Source organism: Vicugna pacos, chromosome 10 (assembly GCF_048564905.1).
Source record: "Vicugna pacos chromosome 10, VicPac4, whole genome shotgun sequence".
NCBI classification, from domain to species: Eukaryota; Metazoa; Chordata; class Mammalia; order Artiodactyla; family Camelidae; genus Vicugna; species Vicugna pacos.
This window is the reverse complement of record NC_132996.1, coordinates 40,039,709-40,060,156: the sequence shown is the minus strand read 5'-3', so window position 1 is coordinate 40,060,156 and position 20,448 is coordinate 40,039,709. Positions and strand designations below refer to the sequence as shown.

At 36.4% G+C, this 20,448-nt stretch overlaps 2 protein-coding genes across 4 annotated transcripts in view; one reads left to right on the top strand and one right to left on the bottom strand.

Moving 5' to 3' along the window:
• Positions 1-10,537, top strand: part of TSG101 (tumor susceptibility 101) — a 37,437-nt gene extending 26,900 nt beyond the window's left edge. Inside the window, exons 8-10 of the mRNA XM_072969648.1 lie at positions 7,245-7,447; positions 8,668-8,907; positions 10,193-10,537. Of these exons, the coding sequence (XP_072825749.1) occupies positions 7,245-7,447; positions 8,668-8,907; positions 10,193-10,282 (533 nt within the window). The 3' untranslated portion in view covers positions 10,283-10,537. The remainder of the gene's footprint in view (positions 1-7,244; positions 7,448-8,667; positions 8,908-10,192) is intronic.
• Positions 1-20,448, bottom strand: part of LOC102530736 (L-lactate dehydrogenase C chain) — an 80,509-nt gene that overhangs the window by 20,332 nt on the left and 39,729 nt on the right. For 2 of the 3 annotated variants that reach the window (XR_012076613.1, XR_012076614.1), the window contains exon 7: positions 11,884-12,013. Coding sequence is in view for 1 of the 3 variants with exons in the window: in XM_072969650.1 (XP_072825751.1) it covers positions 11,800-12,013 (214 nt within the window). In the remaining 2 variants the exon portion in view is untranslated. Of the gene's footprint in view, positions 1-11,395; positions 12,014-20,448 lie in introns of those variants that run through there. The other variant, XM_072969650.1, reaches the window with a different exon arrangement.

The window sequence follows — 20,448 nt, the reverse complement described above, 5'->3', positions numbered from 1 at the left end:
TTCCCCACCTCCACTGATATTTACTCAATACTCTGACTTTGGCATCATCCTTGATTCTTCATCAGAACCTGTTACCTCGTGGGGGAGGGTATAACTTAAGTGCTAGAGCACATGCTTAGTAGAATGCATGAGGTCCTGGGTTCAGCCCCTAGAACTTCCTCTAAAAACAAACAAACAAACAAACCAACAAACCTAATTACTTCTCCATCAAAAAGTAAAATAAAATAAGAACCTATTATCTTCAAAATATATCTAGAATCTGATCATATCCAGTGTTGGTCCAATTCACCAGTCTCTCTCATCTAATTTACTTCAAAAGTCTCCTAAAAGTTTTCTCTTCTTTCCTTGGACCCCTGCATCAATTTTTAACACAACAGCCAGAATGATACTGTTAAAACATAAACTGTATTGCTTCTCTGCATAAAACTTTCTAGTATTTTCCCATTTCACTCAGAGTTCAGTCCAAATTCCTGAGGCTTGGAAGGTTCCATGTGACCCTGCTTTCTTCCCTGTGTTATTTCTCTGACCTCATCTCCTGCTACTCTTCTGTCTTAGGATTTGTCCACTGCCTGTTTGCTTTGAATGGAGCAGTCAGGCTTACCCTGCTCAGGCTACTCCCACCATCACCAGCTTCCCACACATACACACACATACCCAACATCTAGAACAGTGTTTGATACATAGAAGTTCATCTGAATATTTTGCTGAGTATCTCAATGAATGCAGAATCTTGTGAAGTTTATTATTCTGTTAACATTTTCTGATAAATTGTAACCATCGTGAGATCTGTCGTAAATACCTCCCCAAAAGAGCATTTTCTTCAGCTGCTTTTGTCTTTGATACATTCTACTTATTGAGATTCTAATGGCAGTGGTTTTGTTTTTTAAAAATATTCTAACCCTTACTGTAATATAGCTCCTTTTCTACAACGTAATTTGAATGCTTGAGTTAGAAACCTGATGATGGGAGATCTTTAATCCATAAGCAAAGCACACTAAATCTTCTTGAGATCTCCATTTTGGCTCAGGCATCAATAAAATGGGAATAGTGCTATTTGTCACTCTGTTTCTCATTCAGATGATAGTATTTGATTTGTAGAGAACCTCAATTTCTAAAGATCTTTATATGTTAACTCATTTCAATACAATAGGTATGAAGCATTTTATAGCTTAGAATAGATGATATCCATACATCAAAAAAAATGAATATGGGGAAAATGGTATATTTAAAATCAAATATTTTAGTTTAAGTTTAATCCATTTTGAGTTTATTTTTGTATATTAAGTGTGAGGTGACTTCTTAATTCTTTTTCATGCTGTCCAGTTTCCCAGCACCATTTATTGAAGAGGCTGTCTTTTCCTTGTTTTATATTCTAGTCTCCTTTGTCATAGATTAATTGACCATGTAAGTATGGGTTTATTTCTGGGCTCTGAATAGTTCCATAGATCTGTGTGCCTGTTTTTACGCCAGTACCATACAGTTTGACTACTGAAGCTTTGTAGTGTAGTTTGAAATCAGGGAGTATGACACCTCCAGTTTTGTTCTTTAACATTGTAGATTCTTAAATTATTCTCTTCCACAAAATAATTTTAGGGAATGACTTTGATGCTGTCCCATTTTTTAAGGATGGAATTCTACTGTCCTTCATATTAATTGGCCTTTGTGCTTACGCCCACCAGTAGCATCTTTCATCTTTTATGGTAGTTACTCCTTTGGTATCCTGTTTAAAAAGGTCTATACTTAACCTCCACTTTGGAGGACTTAAATTGTTACATAAATTAATTTAAATCTGTCTTTGTGTTGTGTGTTTTTCTTTCTTTTATTTTTGGCAAGGGGAAATAATTAAGTTTGTTTATTTATTTTTGGAGGAGGTACTGGGGATTGAACCCAGAACCTCGTGCATTCTAAGCATGCACTCTACTGCTTGAGCTATACCCCTCCCTCCTTCTGTGTTTATTTTTAAGTGTAAACCTGGTGAGGGTTTTTTCTCATTGATTGTGGTTATAGAAACTTTACAGAGTTTAAATAAAGAGTATCGCTCTACTCTGCCATAAAAAAGAATAAAATAATGCCATTTGCAGCAACATGGATGGACCTAGAGATCATCATTCTAAGTGAAGTAAGCCAGAGAGAGAAAGAAAAATACCATATGATATCACTCATATGTGGAATCTTAAAAAAAAAAAAGACACTATGAACTGATTTACAAAAAAGAAACAGACTCATAGACTTAGTAAACAATCTTATGGTTACTAGGGAAAGGGGATGGAAAGTGATAAAATTGGGAGTTTGAGATTTACAAATGTTAGCCACTATATATAAAAATAGATTTTTTAAAAAGTTTCTTTTTAGCACAGAGAACTATGTTCAATATCTTGTAATGACCTTTAATGAAAAAAATAGGAAAACAAATATATGTACATATATGCATGACTGGGACATTGTGTGGTACACCAGAAATTGACACATTGTAATTGACTGTACTTCAATTAAAAAAAAAGAATATTGCTCTAATAGTGTTTAAAAGATAAACTGAGGTCCCCTGATTTCTTTGGAAGAAAGTTCCATAGCCTGTGCAGGGCCTGGACAGAAGCATTATAAGCTTACATATTCATAGTCTACAAATAAAAGCCTTTTGTAAGCGGCTTAATGAATTTACCTGGTTTGTGCTTAAAGCACGCATCAGAATGACTTTGCTCATATAGTTGTTTGAAATGTTTCTACTTCAGAGATTGACCAATTTTTTTTTTATTATAAATGCAAATAATATGGGCTTGATAGTGATCCACATGGGCTTGACCCAGTTTCTCAGCAGATAGTCAGTAAGCTTCCATTTTGGATTGCTTAGGCTCCACAGTTTTCTCTGTAGCACAAATGCCAGATCAAAGACCATTATGTGAGTCTTGAGCAGGTAACATCAGGAAGTAAAAATGCTGTAGGGGGCAAGTGATTTACTTTTGCTGGTTAGAGGTGAACTCAGAAAAGTCATTGTTAGTTATTTTGTATTTTTATTTGGGGTTACCATGCATTCTCTAATATAAATGAGCTCCTTTTGAGTCATAGGAAGTAGTGACCATTAGTTAAGTACTGTTAGGAGATAAATATAACTGATCACCTTCAAGTGTTTAAAGATGGTTTTAAACCAGGTAGTATATATATATCAGTGCACTTTGAAGATAACTGGCCTAAATTATTCACTGTATTATCAGATCCATTGGGTAGAGTATTGGTTTCATAATAGTAGAAAAATTGTCTTATTTCCTAAGGATTAAGTTTAGTGATTGGATCCTATCTGACATTTAAATGAAGTTTTGCTTAGGATTGTTTCTCAAAATCTGTGTTACCTTTTCAATTATTGCTAATCTGGAATTGTAGAAGGGCACTTCTGAAATCTGACTCTATTTGGATAAAGGTCAGTGTGTGAGGGCTTGAGGGATGGCAGTTTGCCACAAACTCTTATTACTCCAAGGCTCATTATAGCAGATATAAAGAATATTAAAATTTCTTAAGACGTTTGAGGAAAAAGATTTTTTGTTTGAAATGTGATCAAGAAGAAGAAAAGAATATTCTACCAAATCTTTTTTCTTATTTGTTTATATAAACATTCTCTTAAAGTGTCGTGATGCATTCAATTTTGAACTTTAATCTGGGTTTTTCTTTTCTTGGCGTTCATATTTCAGATCTTAATTACAATTTGTCTTTTCTTTTTAGAAAGTAGATGGATTCAAAATGTTCAGATATACTGTATAATAAGGTCTGTGTGTGATCAAGGAGAGGACTAGGTCTAATCTTGGCATTTCTAGCCGCCTCAGGTGAACTGTGACCTTTATAGAAAGCCAGGCGACTGCTGCCTCAGCTTGGTTCCCGTTTTGAGTATTAATGGCTTTAGCTGGAGACTTATTTGGAAGATCTTATTCGATGCTGTATTGGTAGCATTTGCCTTAATGTATTTTATAAGCGAAACAGAATGTAAATTCCAGGATTTAAAGGTGTTTTTCAAAATAGGGATTTAAAAATTTAAGATCAGTATAACTTGATCCATTTTAATGTAATAATTTCAGCAAAGTTGTTTGATGTGTTTGTGTGTGAAAAATCCAGACGAGTTATAAAAAGACCCTTTAGCTTGTATTAGTTCAGATGACATCTATACAGAGAAACGGGGCACTTTAAACTGCTGCGTATGATTGACCACGTATTTAAATGTCTAACCATATCATTTGGGTCCTCAATCTCTGGGAGAAGGATTGTCCTATCTTACAGGAACCATGACAAAATTTCATATAAGATGTAATAAGACAAATTCTTATTTGAAACAAGTTTTAAAATTCCTATTGTTAATACAGACTTATAAAATGGTTACTTAATGATACACCATCTTCACTACCCATTGTTTTGCAAATCCCCTTTGGGCACTAAATTCTTTTTTTTTTAATGGGTTTAGTCCATAATTAAATTTAAATTAAGTTTTGATTTTTAATGGCTTTGAGAATTAACAGAGATAGTTATAAAAATTACTTCAGTTGAGTAAGCCTCCAGAACCTAAAAACCCACTTCTATTTCTGTTGATGCGACAAAATACCACATTTCTGTTGATGTGGCAGAATACATTTCTACACATATACCTGCAACCTGCATACACATGCTCACACATACCCTTACACGTTATGCACAAAATTCTAAATTGTTATAGAAGTTAACCCTTTTTGTTCTCATCTAGGACTTAATAAATTAGTACAATGTAAGAAACTAGAGATTTTGATTTACCCTAAATTTTGTCCAAATAAACAGGTTAAGTCTTTAAGTCATACTGAGAGGAAAGCAAGTTGTCTTGCTGAGAAAGGGAGGTGAGTGCTTTTGAATGGTGAGGAGTCAGGCATATAATTAAAGGAGTTAGGATTCTTGTTCCAAAGCAGAATAGGAGAAAAGAGTGGAAGACTCCCATCTGGTGGTTTTAATCTTTAAAGATGTTCTGAAGAGTTTTGCCTTTGTGGGAAGATGGCAAAAGAGGGCTTAGGGCTTTAAGAAATATCAGAAGGACTGAGGATTGGGTTAGGGTGTGGTAGGTGAGGCCTTTAGAATTAGAAGTCCTGATGATCTGATAAAATGAGAGGCCACCTCTCAGGCAGGCAGCCTGTATACTGGAATATAAGAGATGGGCAAGGAGTTGGGACTTGAGTGATGTTCACTGGGAGCAGGAGTGGTAGAAAAAGTCAAAGGTACGAAAAGGAATGAGTGGAGATATGAATTGGTGAATTTGGGGAGGTTGCTGGCGTCATCTTCGTGTCTATACAGGAGGATGTGAATAAAGAGGTTGTCAGAGAGGAAAATGGTAAGAAAATTTGAGGCAAATGAGCCTGGAGGTGATGCAGCAGCTGGTAAATTGATGAGAACACTTTGGAAAAATCCAGTATTAAGAGGCCAGGGATGTGCAAAACAAGACCTCAGTTTTCATAGGAGACAAGTTGTTGCCCTCTTGCTTTACAGCTCTGAATTCCAAAAGGACACACTGTAAGTTAATAGTTTTGCTTCTTAGAAATATAAAATAAACAGCTGACATATTTCTGTAAGATCAGAAGTGAATCCTGGAAAGTATATATTGTATAGATTCGTATGTTCAAAGTCAACCAGAAGTATTTATTGCCTCTGTGTAGACGCTGGAGGATGGCTACTGTTTGGGCTCTCCTCAGCAGGAGGTTTCTAGCAGGAAAGCGGAAGACCTTTAGTGGGAGAAGGAGTGAACACTGAGAGTCTGATACTGGGCTCTTCCTTTCAGCACATACAAAGCAGTGCTTAGGGCAGATGGACAAAGGACACTCCTCAGGAATACCTGGCCGTGGGAGATATTGTCTTTACCCACTTTCACTTGCAAGAAGGGCAGAACCCAAGTCAGAAAAAACATAAGTTCTTCTGTGGTAGAAACAAGAAGAAGAAGGGGGAAGAAAACCCCAGAACTTTAGACTTTGACTCTTTCGACACCTATGACACCTGAGAATGCCAAGGTCTCCCAGTGTCATTTATAAAAACCCAGAAAAGCACGAAGTGTATCTGGGGTGTGGACCAGCTTCTGAGAGAAAACAACTTTACTAATCAAATACTAAACAGTAGAGTGACCAGACGAGCGTATAGAATAACAAGAATTGTGATCAGATGGGACACTGCAGAGCATGTCTAGTGCTGGTTGTGGTGTAGTTTGGACAGTGCAGTTTTTAGAAAAAGCGTACTTTGCTTGAGAGCAGGAAGGCAGCTTGCTTGGGACCAGAAAGGGGCCTATAGAGTAGACGGGAACATAAGTGGTGAGACTTAGGGTACAGTTTTACAGACTGACTTGAAGAGTTTTTATCCCTGCTAAGTAGAACTCAATGTCAAGGTGATAAAAATTTTCAGCTCAAAGTGGAAGTGATACTTTGTTAGTCTGTAATCATTCTTTATTCACTGTAAGCAATAAAGTTTAAATATCATTCCCCACATGGTATCAAATATCATCAAACATAATTGAAAATCAAAATACCATTTATACTTTTGCTGATTTAGGACCCTAACTGAAGAACGCTGATAGTCATAAAGAGTATCCATACTTATGTTAAAGGGAGGGCCTTTCGAAGGAGATATCTGAGGGGTAGGTTTATTTGATCTGAAATGTGCAAGGAAATTATGTAAGACACTGATTAAGAAGGTACATCTGAGAGAGAATAGTAAAGAATCTGAGAATAAATAGAAGTTTAACAGAAGAGAATTTTGCTTATCTGTTCTTTCCTGTTCTTTTGGTAGAGGATAAAGGAGTAAAAGTCTTACAGAAGGGAAGCCGTGTTAAGCTGTACTTCAGGGAAACTGCCTGTTCTCAGTCTTCTTACTGGCCTCTTCTCTAGGTTCCCGTCTCCTTCAGGTTAGCAGTAAAGCCTGAGAATGGACTTGACCTGAATCTTTCCTTGGTATAAACTTGTCTCATTTGTTGGCAATTTAAGAATAATTGTAATCTTTAGGGACATAGCCTCTGCCTCGAGAAAATGTTGTTTTGCACTGTAAACTGAGAAAGTGGTAAATATGGGTTAATGGTAATCTCTTGCAGGGAAAGTATTTCTGAATCGACTCAGATTAAAGTTATTTTTTATGAAGTTGTGACATGTAACATAAAATTTTTCTTTCCTCCTACTTTGAAAATGTTGGCTTATATTTTGTTCTATTTTGTGATGGTTTCTGTGAAAAGAACAGAAGGAGGAAGTGTTTTTGCCCTTTTTCTCCTGCAGGTCCCAGTAGGGACGGCACAATCAGTGAGGACACCATCCGAGCCTCTCTCATCTCAGCAGTCAGTGACAAACTGAGATGGCGGATGAAGGAGGAAATGGATCGTGCCCAGGCGGAGCTCAATGCCTTGAAACGAACAGAGGAAGACCTGAAAAAAGGTCACCAGAAACTGGAAGAGATGGTTACGCGTTTAGATCAAGAAGTAGTAAGTAACTCATTGAATAGCTGCATTATTTAGATTGAATTGTAGCTGTGGCAAGTGTCTATATGTACTTTGGTTACCCTGAACATTGTGGGAATAGTTAAAGAATTCAGAAAATTATACATGTCTTTTGGGCATTGAACAAACTTTGTTTAAAAATGGAGACTGTGTTTACAATGTGGTCTTTGATTGTTAAGTGGATGTATTTAGAGGATTTTTGCTTGCACCTTCACCCTGAGGAATAATGTTTTACCCAAAGGAAGACTGTTTTAAGTGCTTGATATTACCAGATAGTTACTAGGAAATAAGAATTTTAGAGAACTCTAGCCGTGATAAAAATCTGCAGGCCTTGGGTGCAAGCCTAAGGGTCAGTTCTTTTTTGTCTCCAAACGTTGTTTGAACTATATTTAAAGTATCTTCAGTGAGTCCTTCTAACTTAATAATCCATAGAGTATACAACCTTTAGCTCGTAAGCTTTCTCACGTTTTTATCAGTGTAAGTCAGCCCTGTGACTTCTTTTGCTGAATGACCAAGTAGAGGCACTAGCACAATCTGAGCACTAACATCACTCTTCATTTCCATGAGGAAGAATTTATTCCAGTAAAGGTGCATTTTTGATGAAAGGGTAGAGTTACTGAATGTTTAAGGGCGCTGGGGAAAGTGATTTGTATGTACACATTAATCTAACAAAATGGTTCTAGAGTGTAAAGTGAGCTCTGCAGTAGCCAGCTATTTTCAAAAGTTCAGGAAAGTGACACCAGTACGGTTCAGAGCCTGCAGCCACCACTTGCCGTATCTTGTGACTAAAGTTCAAGTGTTTGGAGTTCTATGCGTTGAATCCTCTGTATAGGCTGGGAGAAGTTATTCCTCTGAGGCAGGTGCCCACTTGTTTTGAAAAGATCTCTTTTATGATTTTCATGTTAAGGAACCTCTGGCTGAAAAGTATCTTGTCTCATGGCTTAGTTTGCAGTATCATTTGTCACTTCTAAGTGACAAGCTTATCACTGCCACCAGAAGTGCTCAGCTGTTTTCACTCAGCATGTTAGAGCACATGTTTTCCTCTAACTTTGACTAGTGTGTTATATTTGAAACATGAAATCTCATCCATGAATTGTTTAAGCGTTGTTTTATTAGCAAGTCTGTTTCTCTGAACTTGAGTTGTAGATGTCTGACAAGCAGATAACTATGTACAATTCATCATGCTTGGACTGTTCTGTTTTCAGGCTGAGGTTGATAAAAATATAGAACTTTTGAGAAAGAAGGATGAAGAACTCAGTTCTGCTCTGGAGAAAATGGAAAATCAATCTGAAAACAATGATATTGATGAAGTTATCATTCCCACAGCCCCACTTTACAAACAGATCCTTAATCTGTATGCAGAAGAAAATGCTATTGAAGACACTATCTTTTACTTGGGAGAAGCCTTGAGGCGGGGAGTAATAGACCTGGACGTCTTCCTGAAGGTATGTCTTCCTCATTCTGCTTTCTAGGATTTTGGAACTTGTTTTAAGAGATGCTGGCCTGTCTGAAAACCGTAACTCAAGAGGGTTTCTCTGTAGGAGATAAGTTAAAATTCTGTCTTCCCAAAAGAAAGCAAGTGAGGTAAGTGGCTGTGAGCAGTGTCTTCTCACCTACCGAGAAGGCTGAGGATCGTCTGAGTAAGGGAAGAAAAGTGGGACAGTGGCTGCAGTTCCCCACCCTGCAAGGCAGCATCGAGCTAAATGTAATTCTTCTATCTTACTGGGCCTTAGTGGGTCACAAGGCACAATCAGATTTCCGTTGATTCTTTCAGGTCACACCATCTAAATTGAAATCACTGACTGCCGCACCCTGTTGGTTCCCCACCTCCCCCCACCCCCCGTTACTTTTCTTTGACTTGCTTAATTTTAGACCTATTTCCCAGCTCAAACAGCCCTGCAAAGTATTGGGCTTGCCATGCTGGTACTAGAACCCTTCTGAATGAAGGCTAGTCCAGGCTTAATGTTATTGTACAGACATGAAGAGCTGTAAGCCAGCTTTGGCTACTGCTCTCTGCTGGGTCATGAAGAGCATGGTCTTGGAAATAATAGCAGCCACCCTTTGGATGTTCAGTCCAGCCACTGCTGATGCTTCAGTGTACTTGCGAGGCTGGCTGGTCAGGTTGCTTGCTGATCTTGCCTGACTCTCCGTGAGCGAGTGGCTAAAGCACTTTTGGACCTGGTACAAGCACAGGAATAGCTGGGACTCAAGAGAGTACTCCCTTCGTATACACGGCCCCCTGCTTGGGTGGCACAGCCTAGGGAAGGACACACATGGAGAGGCAAGAGAGGTGTGCCGTTTGTTAGGCAGCGGACAAAGCTGGCCTTGTGCTATCATCCCTGCCCTTTCCCCTTTTTTAGACAAGTAGGGACAAACAGTCACAGTTACTAGAGTTTTTTGTAACTTTTGTTAGGATCACAGTACAAATTTCCCTGGCATCTTGGTTGTCTCAAGATGTAGCTTGAACTCCTGAGCCAGGTCCTGCAGTGTGGTGCTTTCCCTGGGAAGAAGGCCTTGGTAGGTTCTTAGAAGACTACCTTCCTTAATACAGCCTGCCAGCATCAATCTAGTGAGTTGAAAAAGCCACATGTAATGAAGTATTGGTTCCAAAAGAAAGTTGATATGATTTAGGGTTCTTAGATGCCATCTAGGTTACAAACTGTCTGATAGTTCATGCCTGGGCCCGGATCAGAGCCGGTCTAAACTGTTGAAAAATTTTCCCCCTCACAGCATGTACGTCTTCTGTCCCGTAAACAGTTCCAGCTGAGGGCACTAATGCAAAAAGCAAGAAAGACTGCCGGTCTCAGTGACCTCTACTGACTTCTGACATCAGCTGGAGATTGAGCTCTTCTCAAAACAATTCTTTTCTTCTTTTCCTTTCTCTTTTATCAGTAGGTGCCCAGAATAAGTTATTGCAGTTTATCATTCAAGTGTAAAATATTTTGAATCAATAATATATTTTCTGTTTTCTTTTGGTAAAGACTGGCTTTTATTAATGCACTTTCTATCCTCTGTAAACTCTTTTTGTGCTGAATGTTGGGACTGACTATGCTAAATAAAATTTGTTGCATAATATTTCTCTTCTTTATTGAACATCTTTAAGAAAATTATATGAAACCTTAATAAGAAGCTCGGCTTCTAATTTAGTAAAGCATAATATCCACTGTGAGTTGAAATTTAGCATTATTTATCTTATAGCATCTAAAATGAATTTTACTCAATATAGGATATAATACCACATAGAAATCTAAAAATTTTCAAATATTTGAAATTCAGGGATTTGAGTGACTTTTTCTGTGGAAAAAATCTGTCCTGGGTGGTACCCTCCTACCAGTTCCTGCCTGGATTTGTTTCCTTTCTAGGCCTTGCAGAACCATAACTGTTTACGTCAAGAAGAAAGGAACAGAGTGGCAAGTGCCCAGCTATACACCTGAGAATTTGTGTTAACTAGGCAAGATGGTTTGGCCACAATTGAGGAAGGTACAGTGTACACTACCTTCCTGCATTTATTGTCATTTGAAGTCAGTCTTCCTGGTGAATGATTCGATAGCCAAGATTGTGGCCACCCAGTGATCCACATGTCCTGTAGAGCTCATCTAGTGGAACAGGATTTTCTCTGTCAAAATGAGACAGCTAGAAGGTTCACGAGGTATAAAGGAATTAACATTCTAATTTGAGATGTTTTAAGATATTTAGTGGGCCAGGCAGCCTACTCTGTACTTCTTCCAAGAGAAGAAAGACCAATTTGGTCCCACTCATCACTGAAGAGTTTATACAGTTTAGATCTTTTCTTAAAAAATTAAAATCTACTTGTAAAAATTATCAGAATAAAAACTAGCAAGGTTTAATATTTAGTGTTAGGATTAAAGTTAACATTTAAATAAGAAGTTATTTTTGTGTATACTTATTTTTATTTTTACATGGTAGGGCAAGTTACAGCTTTTTTATAGCATATAAATGAACATAGGTATCAGCCAGCCTGAACGAAACAATTAGCATATGCTTGATGAAAAGAATCAGAATTTCTAAACACAATAAACACACATCATACATCCTTTTTGACTAGATGGCAACTTAACATATATAATATAAAAGGCAAGCACTGGGACATTAGAGGCACCAGAACACCTTCTTTGATCAGTCACTTGGGAACTATAAAAAATAAGTATCATCCAACATTTGGATGCCGAATAAAAGAGCTGAAGAGCTAAATAAAGTAGTCAGTCTCCCCCTTTTTCCAACTTACAGGAATTCAAATTAACTCAGAAGTTTGACGTATGTAATCCTGTAACTACTATCTCTTTTATGGTAATTCAGAATGGAAGTTTTAAGCAACTTTAAAGCTTGAGCTCCTTCTGAACTTTCCAAAGTGTTTCTGCACCCTTTTTCAAACGGGCCTCCTCTTCAGGGGTCAGCTTTACCTTTACGAGTTCAGGTGATATCATTCTCTCCCAGGATACAAGGAACACAAAGGAATGGTGTTCATTTATTCCACAGAGGCCTGAAAGTAAAGACTTAAAAATGACTCCTTTTCTTTCTTCTAACAAAGGCCTGCAATTTGAGAAAAAACAGTAGCTGGGTGAATGAGTAAACAAACAGATTCGTAGTATGAACTGTGGCAGAAAAACAGACCACACAAGATAGAACAGAACAGTAACACATAGATTGCCATGTCACCCAAATGTGGGTGACAGTTGTGTTTCCTCAGGGGCACCCAATCCACACTGGGCGAACATTAAAACAGATGATTAGACATATTTACTATTCAAATTCATCAGCCATCTTTCCACATAAGCTCTGACCTCTTGCCATGTTTGCTAGGACCCATGCTCCTTTTCCTATCTCCTTGCCCCCAAACCACTTCAAAATCCCTATTACTTTATTCCTGGTGATTTAATTCCATTTTGCTTTACCTTCTCCCATTCAGACTAGCAGAGGGATCAGGCCCCAGTTTCCCCCTCCCCAGGAGACTAACTGCTCATACTTTTCTGACCAGTGCTGCTTTCTTAGGTTTCTTCATTGGACCTAGTTGGAACTGTTAGAGAACAACTCAAAATGTAGCACGACCTCCCCACAGTGGTTCCCAGTGTTACTAGACAGATACAGAGCTAGTTCACTCAGTTAAATAATAAAGATGGAGTAAGACTTAATTTTATCTAATTGAATGTAATAAGAAATACCATACTAGGCCAGGGCAAAGGTCTATAAAGATAGGTTTCTTCCACCACTACCACCCACTCCTTTCTCTGTCTCTCTCTATCAGCAACAAATAACAGGTGAGAAAGACAGGTGCTTCCACAAGATAAGCTTCAAAAATTATCCCCCATAAATGCTCTTACTCCTGTTTTATGTTGATGTTAATTTTTCAAACATGAACACCCTACCTTAATGGTAGAAACTGGATGCACTCCTAAGATTCTTCAAAATACTTTCCATTAAATCAGCTACAGATAGGGCAACACCCCAAGAAGTATATTCTTTCTTTTAATCATCAGATAAACACTGGCCTCAGAAGAAATGAACATAAGTATAGAAGAAATACTTGTCACTGAACATCCATTTTGTGGCAGCCTGACAATACCACAAAAATGAAATGTTTCCATCAATAATTTCTGCCAGAAATTTCTTATAGGAGTTGGTTATTTAAGACAGAAAAACAGAGCCATAAGGGTAAGTACAGAGATCCAGAAATTAATGTGAAATCAATTTTACTACTAACAGTAAAGACTATAGCAACAATTTAAAAGAATATATTACCAGTCAACAAGTGAGTGCCTACTATGTGGTAGATACTGAGTTAGGCTCAGCAATGAGCAAGGCAGACTTAGTCCCTGACTACTTAACAATTTATAATCTGGTGAATATGATCACACAAAAATAAATGTACAAGTGCTAGTCAAAGACAAGTACGGGAGCTATAACTTATACTTAAGGGACCTAAATCTCATCCCTTTGGCACAACTCAGGCTTATAGCTAATGTCCAAGGTATTGAAAATGTAAAACTAACATGTTACCTGGCAACCACTCCTTTGTGGACATTTTCCTATTGCTCACGATCTTTATCAGTTCTATATCTTAAGTTCAGATCCCTTAGAGAGACCCCATCAATGTTCACTCCACTCCACACAGGAATTAAGAAACAAAAAATCCATTTATTACATAGTTTGAACCTTAGCAAAACTGTTATGATTGCCCTGAGTGGTTTTCAACTAGGAATGCTCAACAAAACTAACAACAAATTCAGATGTCTAAGCCTCACCCCAAATCAGCTAAATCAAGATCTCCAGGGATGGAGCCCACAATTCTATAATCTTGGCAGAGATTCTCCAAAGAAGAAAGTGACAGTTTTAAACTTTCCACTATAAATTGTTTTAACTTTTATCACTTTAAGTCCCTTTCCATACCCAGGGTTTATATTACATAGATTTCAAGGATTCTTAGCCAGAAGAAACTTAAAAAAAGGACTGCTGTCGCCATAGCACCCTCCTCCTCTTCCCTTTTTCTCCTTTTAATAGGCAGAATTCATGTTACTTGAATTACAGTACCTACCTTTCTGAACTAGAGTGTTCTAAGTTAAATATAAACTACATCTTGTTACTGCTGTATTAAGAAAGCCTTATTAATCTTAATCGTTCATGTGTAGGATTAGAGTAACATTCTCATTTTTCTCAAATTTGTATTTGGTAAGTTATAAAAATAATCAATGTGCTAAAAATTAAAACACTACTAAAAGGCCCTACCCAGGAAGTATTTTACTTTATGATTAAATATCTATATGATCAACATAGTCTAAATATATTTCAGAGAAGGTGCACGGCCCAGTGGTGCTTTTAGACTTACCACTTGAGTCTCTGTGTTCTAAAAGGACAAACCTTGAAAGCTTTCAGAGCAGACTCCAAGCCTCTCCCTAGTCAAGAGACAGAGAGGGGCACTGTCCAGATTACAATCATTCCCAATAACAGTTTTGGGGAAATGCACTTAAATTCCACACTACAAAGTTAAGATACCCACTGAGAAGAAAAAAAATCAAGTCAGAAAAAGTTTTCATCTAAAATGATACACTTTTTTAGATTTACCTAAATTAAAACCGATAAATCTGATGTTTTGTGGGGGCGAAAAATACAGTTCCCTGTCCAACTCCAGCTATACCACAGTTTCAACAGTATCTACGCAATAGAAATAAACTATGAAAAACTTTTGTTGCTAATGTGCATAGACTATTGTGCAGAAACACACACATTCATTCATAAAAAATTTAAGAAACACAAATCAATACTCCCTTATCAAGTCTTTTAAAAAATAATTTTTCTCAGAATAATCCATTTAGAGCAAAAATCTTAGTTAAGAGGGGAACAGAGAGAAACAAGTATAAACAGAATATAATTGTCAGGCAAAACAGACCTTAGTGCCACAAGGCATGGTAAAACAAATTTCGTATAGTCTGATGTTTTGGGTATGAACTATTTTAAACATTATTTTAACAGATCTTTCTTATTGAATTAAAAAAGTGGCAACTATTAGCCAAAAGGCTAGTGTGGCTATAGTAATGGTAAACAAAAGAGAATTTTAAACAATAAAAAAGCATTAATAGGGATAAACAGAGATATTGCATAATAATATAGGAAATAATCCAACAATATACAATAATCATGAACTTAGCTACAACTCGTAAAATAGCCTCAATATACATAGGAAGAATTTGGGAAATGCAAGGTGGATTTGACTCATAATTACAGTAGACAATTTTAACTACCTTTATCAGTAACTGACAGATCAGTAATAATTAAATAATCAGATATTAGTAATAATTTAGTTAAACTAAACAATAATATTAGTAAGTGTAAATGGATAGCTATAGAAAGATCATCATCCCCAAATACATAAGGAACATTTACAAAGACTGTCTACTAACTAGGTCACAAAATGAGCCTTAACAGATTTCAAAGAGCTGATGTTAACTCACACTTTTCTGACTTCAATTTCCTAAGTTGTGAAGGATTCCAGAATAGCCAAAACAACCTTGAACAAGAACAAAATTGAAGGATTTAACACCTCCCGATTTCAAAACTTACCACAAAGTGACAGTAATCAACATATCTCTAAATACTAATACGGAGTGATCTTCATCACCACGATTTGAAAACAGAATAGAGAAAAGTGTACGCAGAAATAATAAACTATAAATGATAAAACAAAAAATGTAAATGGTTATCTAAAAAGAGATGGAGGCTATAGGGAAAAGGACAGGGATGGAAGACAGACTTTGAATAATTCTTGTTCTCTGGATTTGATGTTGGAGCCATGTAAATACTTCATAAAATTATAAAACAATATTTAAATAGCAGTTCCTCAATTACAAAATCTAAATGAACAAAACCATGTACTAAGTTTTGTCCTACCTACAGAGAAAAACTATTCCAAATGACTTTAAAATATAGTAATTTGACTGAATATCCCAACTTAGCCTAGATTTCTGAGTTTCAGACTCATAATCAGCTACCAGCTACCTGTTTGATATTTCCTCTTGAATGCCTTTTCAGATATCTCAAATTTAACATGTCCTAATTGGAAATCTTGATTTTTCTCCCCTAAACCCAACACTCCCTCCTACTTCTTCACTGACTCCTACCTCTTTGAAAGCATCCGAACCCAGGTAAATGGAGCCACCATTCCAATCAACTGCTCAAGGTAAAAACCTAGAAGTCATTTTTCACTCTTCCCTGTCCCTCATTATACAAATTCTCTATCAGCAGTCCTGCATATTATCTCCAAAGTATAACTTGAATTTGTCCACTCTGTGCATGTACCTGTGAAGAGTCTAGTACAATTTTGGAAAGTTAATAAATTATACTGCTTTCACTTCAGCACCCTCAGCAATCTGGAAAACAGCTCAGCTGTGAAAGTCTTTAGAAGGTAAACCTTGAAAGTCCTATGATTAAGCAAATCATCTTTTCATATACACTGGTTATTTAAAGAAATCTTCATTATGGTACACACACTGATTACAACTATGCAAAATATATGTTAAAGTAACAGGAAGAGATTCTGGTTATATTGGTAGTTTAGTGTTTAATACTCATTAAATTATTTTTTCTACCACATTACTAAACCAACTCTCATAAAAAAAAATTAATTCACTGAACAGCCAAAATAAAGGTGACCTAGATTGGAAACAATCAGTTTGCAGTGGGGACTAGATTGGATAATACTGGAAATCATAAATTTAAACATGGACTTACTTCACTGAATTAAATCAAGGCATGATTCTCTTTTTATCTGGCCTACATCTGCTGTGATAATCACTATGTTGAGTTTGCAGTGACAAGGTAATCTGGGGAAAGATTCAAACAGAAAACAGATTATGGGAGAAAACATCTGAACATTTAAGTATACATTTCCTGTTTAGCTCAATAACCACACTTTTTACTAAAGAGTAGGCTCTCTTAGATCTTCTACTATGCCCACAGCACTCTTACTTTCAGGAAATTAGTACTAAGTTTTCCTTGTACATTTGTTTTAACAACCTCCTAACACATTTGCACTTTATAGTCTAGACCTCTTGGTCAACATGTACATTGGTCTGGTAAATGAGAATGTTTACTCAGAGACAGATTCGGTGTGAAAAGACCCTTGAACAAGAAGATATTGGCTCATTCATTTGTTCACACAATTATCTCCTGGATGTTAAGTAAATAAAATACAATACTTAAGACCTTAGGCTTTTGAATGAAAAGAATTGGGTTCCAATCCTTGCTCCATCACTTTTATTTAACCTCAGTTTACAGGTGCATTATCTGTGAAACATCATAGAATTGTGCTCAGCTTATTAAATAAAATTAAAGTGCTTTAGCTCAGTGACTGGCACAAAATGGGCAATGATTAGTGATACCTGTCATGATAACTGCTATTACTGCTGCTCACAGAAACTCAACCTGCTGTTGTAAAAAACCCTGTAAACAGATTAAATACAACCTAGTGAAATCTGAACAAATTATGAGACTGCGGAGTAGGGAGCAATCAGCTTTGTAAGACTGGGGAAGTCATCATAAAGTAAAATAAAGATGATTTTATTAGATATTTATTAATGTACTATTAGAATATTATAGTATTTAGCTATGACATTAATCTTTGCTAGAAAAAATATTTGGGATTTTCATGAAAGGACTGCCATGTTGCAGACCCACTGTCTCACCCATCATTTGCCTTCATCAGCATCCACAAAGACAAGTTCATCACTCAAGCCCTAAAAAGACATTAGGCAAGCAGGGGTGGGGGTGAGTGGTCTGGATTAACTGCTGAATGAAAGAAAATTCTTATACTGCCAATCTATGTCTACCTTATGAATTATTAGACTCAGAGAAGACATAAAAAAATCTATTCAACATTTCATCATGATATAAAAGCCCAGACTAGAAGAGATACAAGCTACAAAGAAGGACGCCTCAGCTCATAATTAGGAAAACAAAAACAGAAACTGTTCAATAAATAGAACAGCCTCTGAAGGTAGCGAGCACGTCTTCAGTTTAAGCTGAGGCCGCCCAATGATAAAGAAGGGATTCATAAAAGAAATTTTTCACCAGACTATGAGTTCCTTGAGAACAGATTTCTCCCATAATGTTTCCTGTTCAAATCTTTCCCCAGATTACCTTGTCACTGTCATTTCACTCATCTGGTGCTTAGCATTTACCTGGCACATGGAAGCTCAATAAAAGTTTTTTTTAATAAATAAATTTAAGGCCCTTTCCAACTCTAAAATTTTATAGTTCTATAATCAGGCAATATTACCTACAAAGAGGAACAGTACTATCTATTTCTAGCATGTTACTTTATATGCAATACAGAGGGAAAATAATATATTTGTATTTGTAAAAGAAACACTAAAGGATACACAAGAAACTGACTTAAAATGGCTTCCTATAGCAGAGTTTGGGGGAAAGGTTGGATGGAAACAGGGTGAAAGTGTGACTTCTCCATGTATATCTTTTTATATTGCCTTTATTTTTTTAACCTTGTGAATGTATTACCTTTTGAAAAATAATGTTTTAAATAACTACATATTATCTTTATTACATATCATTAAAATTTCCACTGAAAAAAAATCCAGCAACTTTGAGCTAGTACTTAGAAATAAATGATCAAGTATCCGTAATTTAAGTACATCCAGCTTACATTGTTGGATCTTTTTACTTTATTCTAATTAATGGAAATTCAAAGTCAAGCACTTTAAACTAGATTATAACTGATTAGCCTAGAAGTCTAAACTATATCACAAAGAAAAGACTGTTGCTTAATGAGATGCCAATGCTTTCTGGGTACGCTGAATTATTCACAGAGATTGTAGTAATATGGAGCAGAATTATACAATATTAACAAAATTATCTTTGAAAGACAGTTTTTAAAATGTTCTGTGTAGAAATGAGCACACCTAGCACTCAGATCTTGGGTTATAATACCATTCTCCAATATAAGGAAACAGGGATCCTTGGAAAAAAAGGGTAATTTAGGATTGGAGCAGAAAATACATGAGACAAAAAAGCTTAAACATCTTACAAGCCTGAAAGTAAGGAAGCGCTCAAAACAAAACAACCCTGTGTTGATAGGGGTATATCAAAGGGACACAGTAGTCAACTGAATGAGCTCCCAATGGCCAAAGCTGGAACAATTTGAGAAACAAAATAAAGATTTATTGAATTATAACCCAAAATATAAAATAAAATTCATGAGTCCACACTGATATTAGTAAATGATTGAATTAATTAATCATAAGGGAGAAAGGACAAATCTCCCATGCAGAAGAATCCCAAATAATTTATGAAAATACTCCACCCTCAAGGAGAAGGAACACAACTCCCGACTCCTTAAGTGTGAGCTGCACATAGGGATTTCCTTCCAAAGAGCACAGCATGGAAAGAGGGTGAAAAGAGTAACTTTATACTAGAGAAAGCTAACACTACCTTAGCCAAACAACTGAGGTCAACATCAACTGTAATAAATCATGTTGATAGTATGTACTCTAGAAGTGATATGATGAAAATGGTACCTAGCTTCCATGTCTTCCTCGTCCAAATCCGTAACTTCAAGTCTCACCATGAGAATAACAAATACCAAATTCCACTAGAGGGGCATTCTACAAGGTATCTGACCAGTACTCCTCAAAACTGCCGAAGTCATCAAAAGTAAGGAAAGCCTGAGACAGAAACTCACAGTATAGAGGGGTCTAAGGAGGCATGAATGCCTGATGTAATGTGGTATCCTATATGGGATCCTAGAACAGAAAAAGGACACTAGATAAAAACCAAGGAAATCTGAGTAACGTATGGACTTCAGTTAATGACAGTATATCAATATTGGTTCATTAATTGTGACAAGTGTACCATACGAAGGTTATAATGTTAATAACTGGATATGAGGTAAAGAGAACTCTCTATACTACCTTTTCAATATTTCTGTAAATCTGAAAACTATTCTTTAAAAAATAAAATCTATAAAAACCATATTCTAATTCAATCTCTCTGGACCCTCTTTCCTTATTTATAAAAATGAAGGTGAGCATAATATCTACTCTCTGTATGTGCTATCCAGTGCTCTTTCCCTTTTAACACGCATTTGGCTTAGCAAATCTTTCATTTAATTGCCAAGTGTCATTACACTAGACACTCTTTTAGACTTGGGAAACAACACTAAATGATAAGATTCCTGCCCTCATGGATATCACTTTATGGTAATTAAAGTTTCTGTATTATGGTATAATTCAGTAATTTTCAAAGACATTGCTGTTTCTCTACTAGGTTTGTACAATTCTTACTGAGAATTCCTTCTTTATCAGCAAAGAAGTTTTAAGATATCACCATCTTTTTTTTTTGAGGTTAACTTTTGCTTTTATTTGCCAGTGTAACTTAACTACAGTGGCTTGCAAACTTTTTTGACCTAAAAAATACATTTTACATCACAATCCAACAAACACACACATATATATGTATGTAAC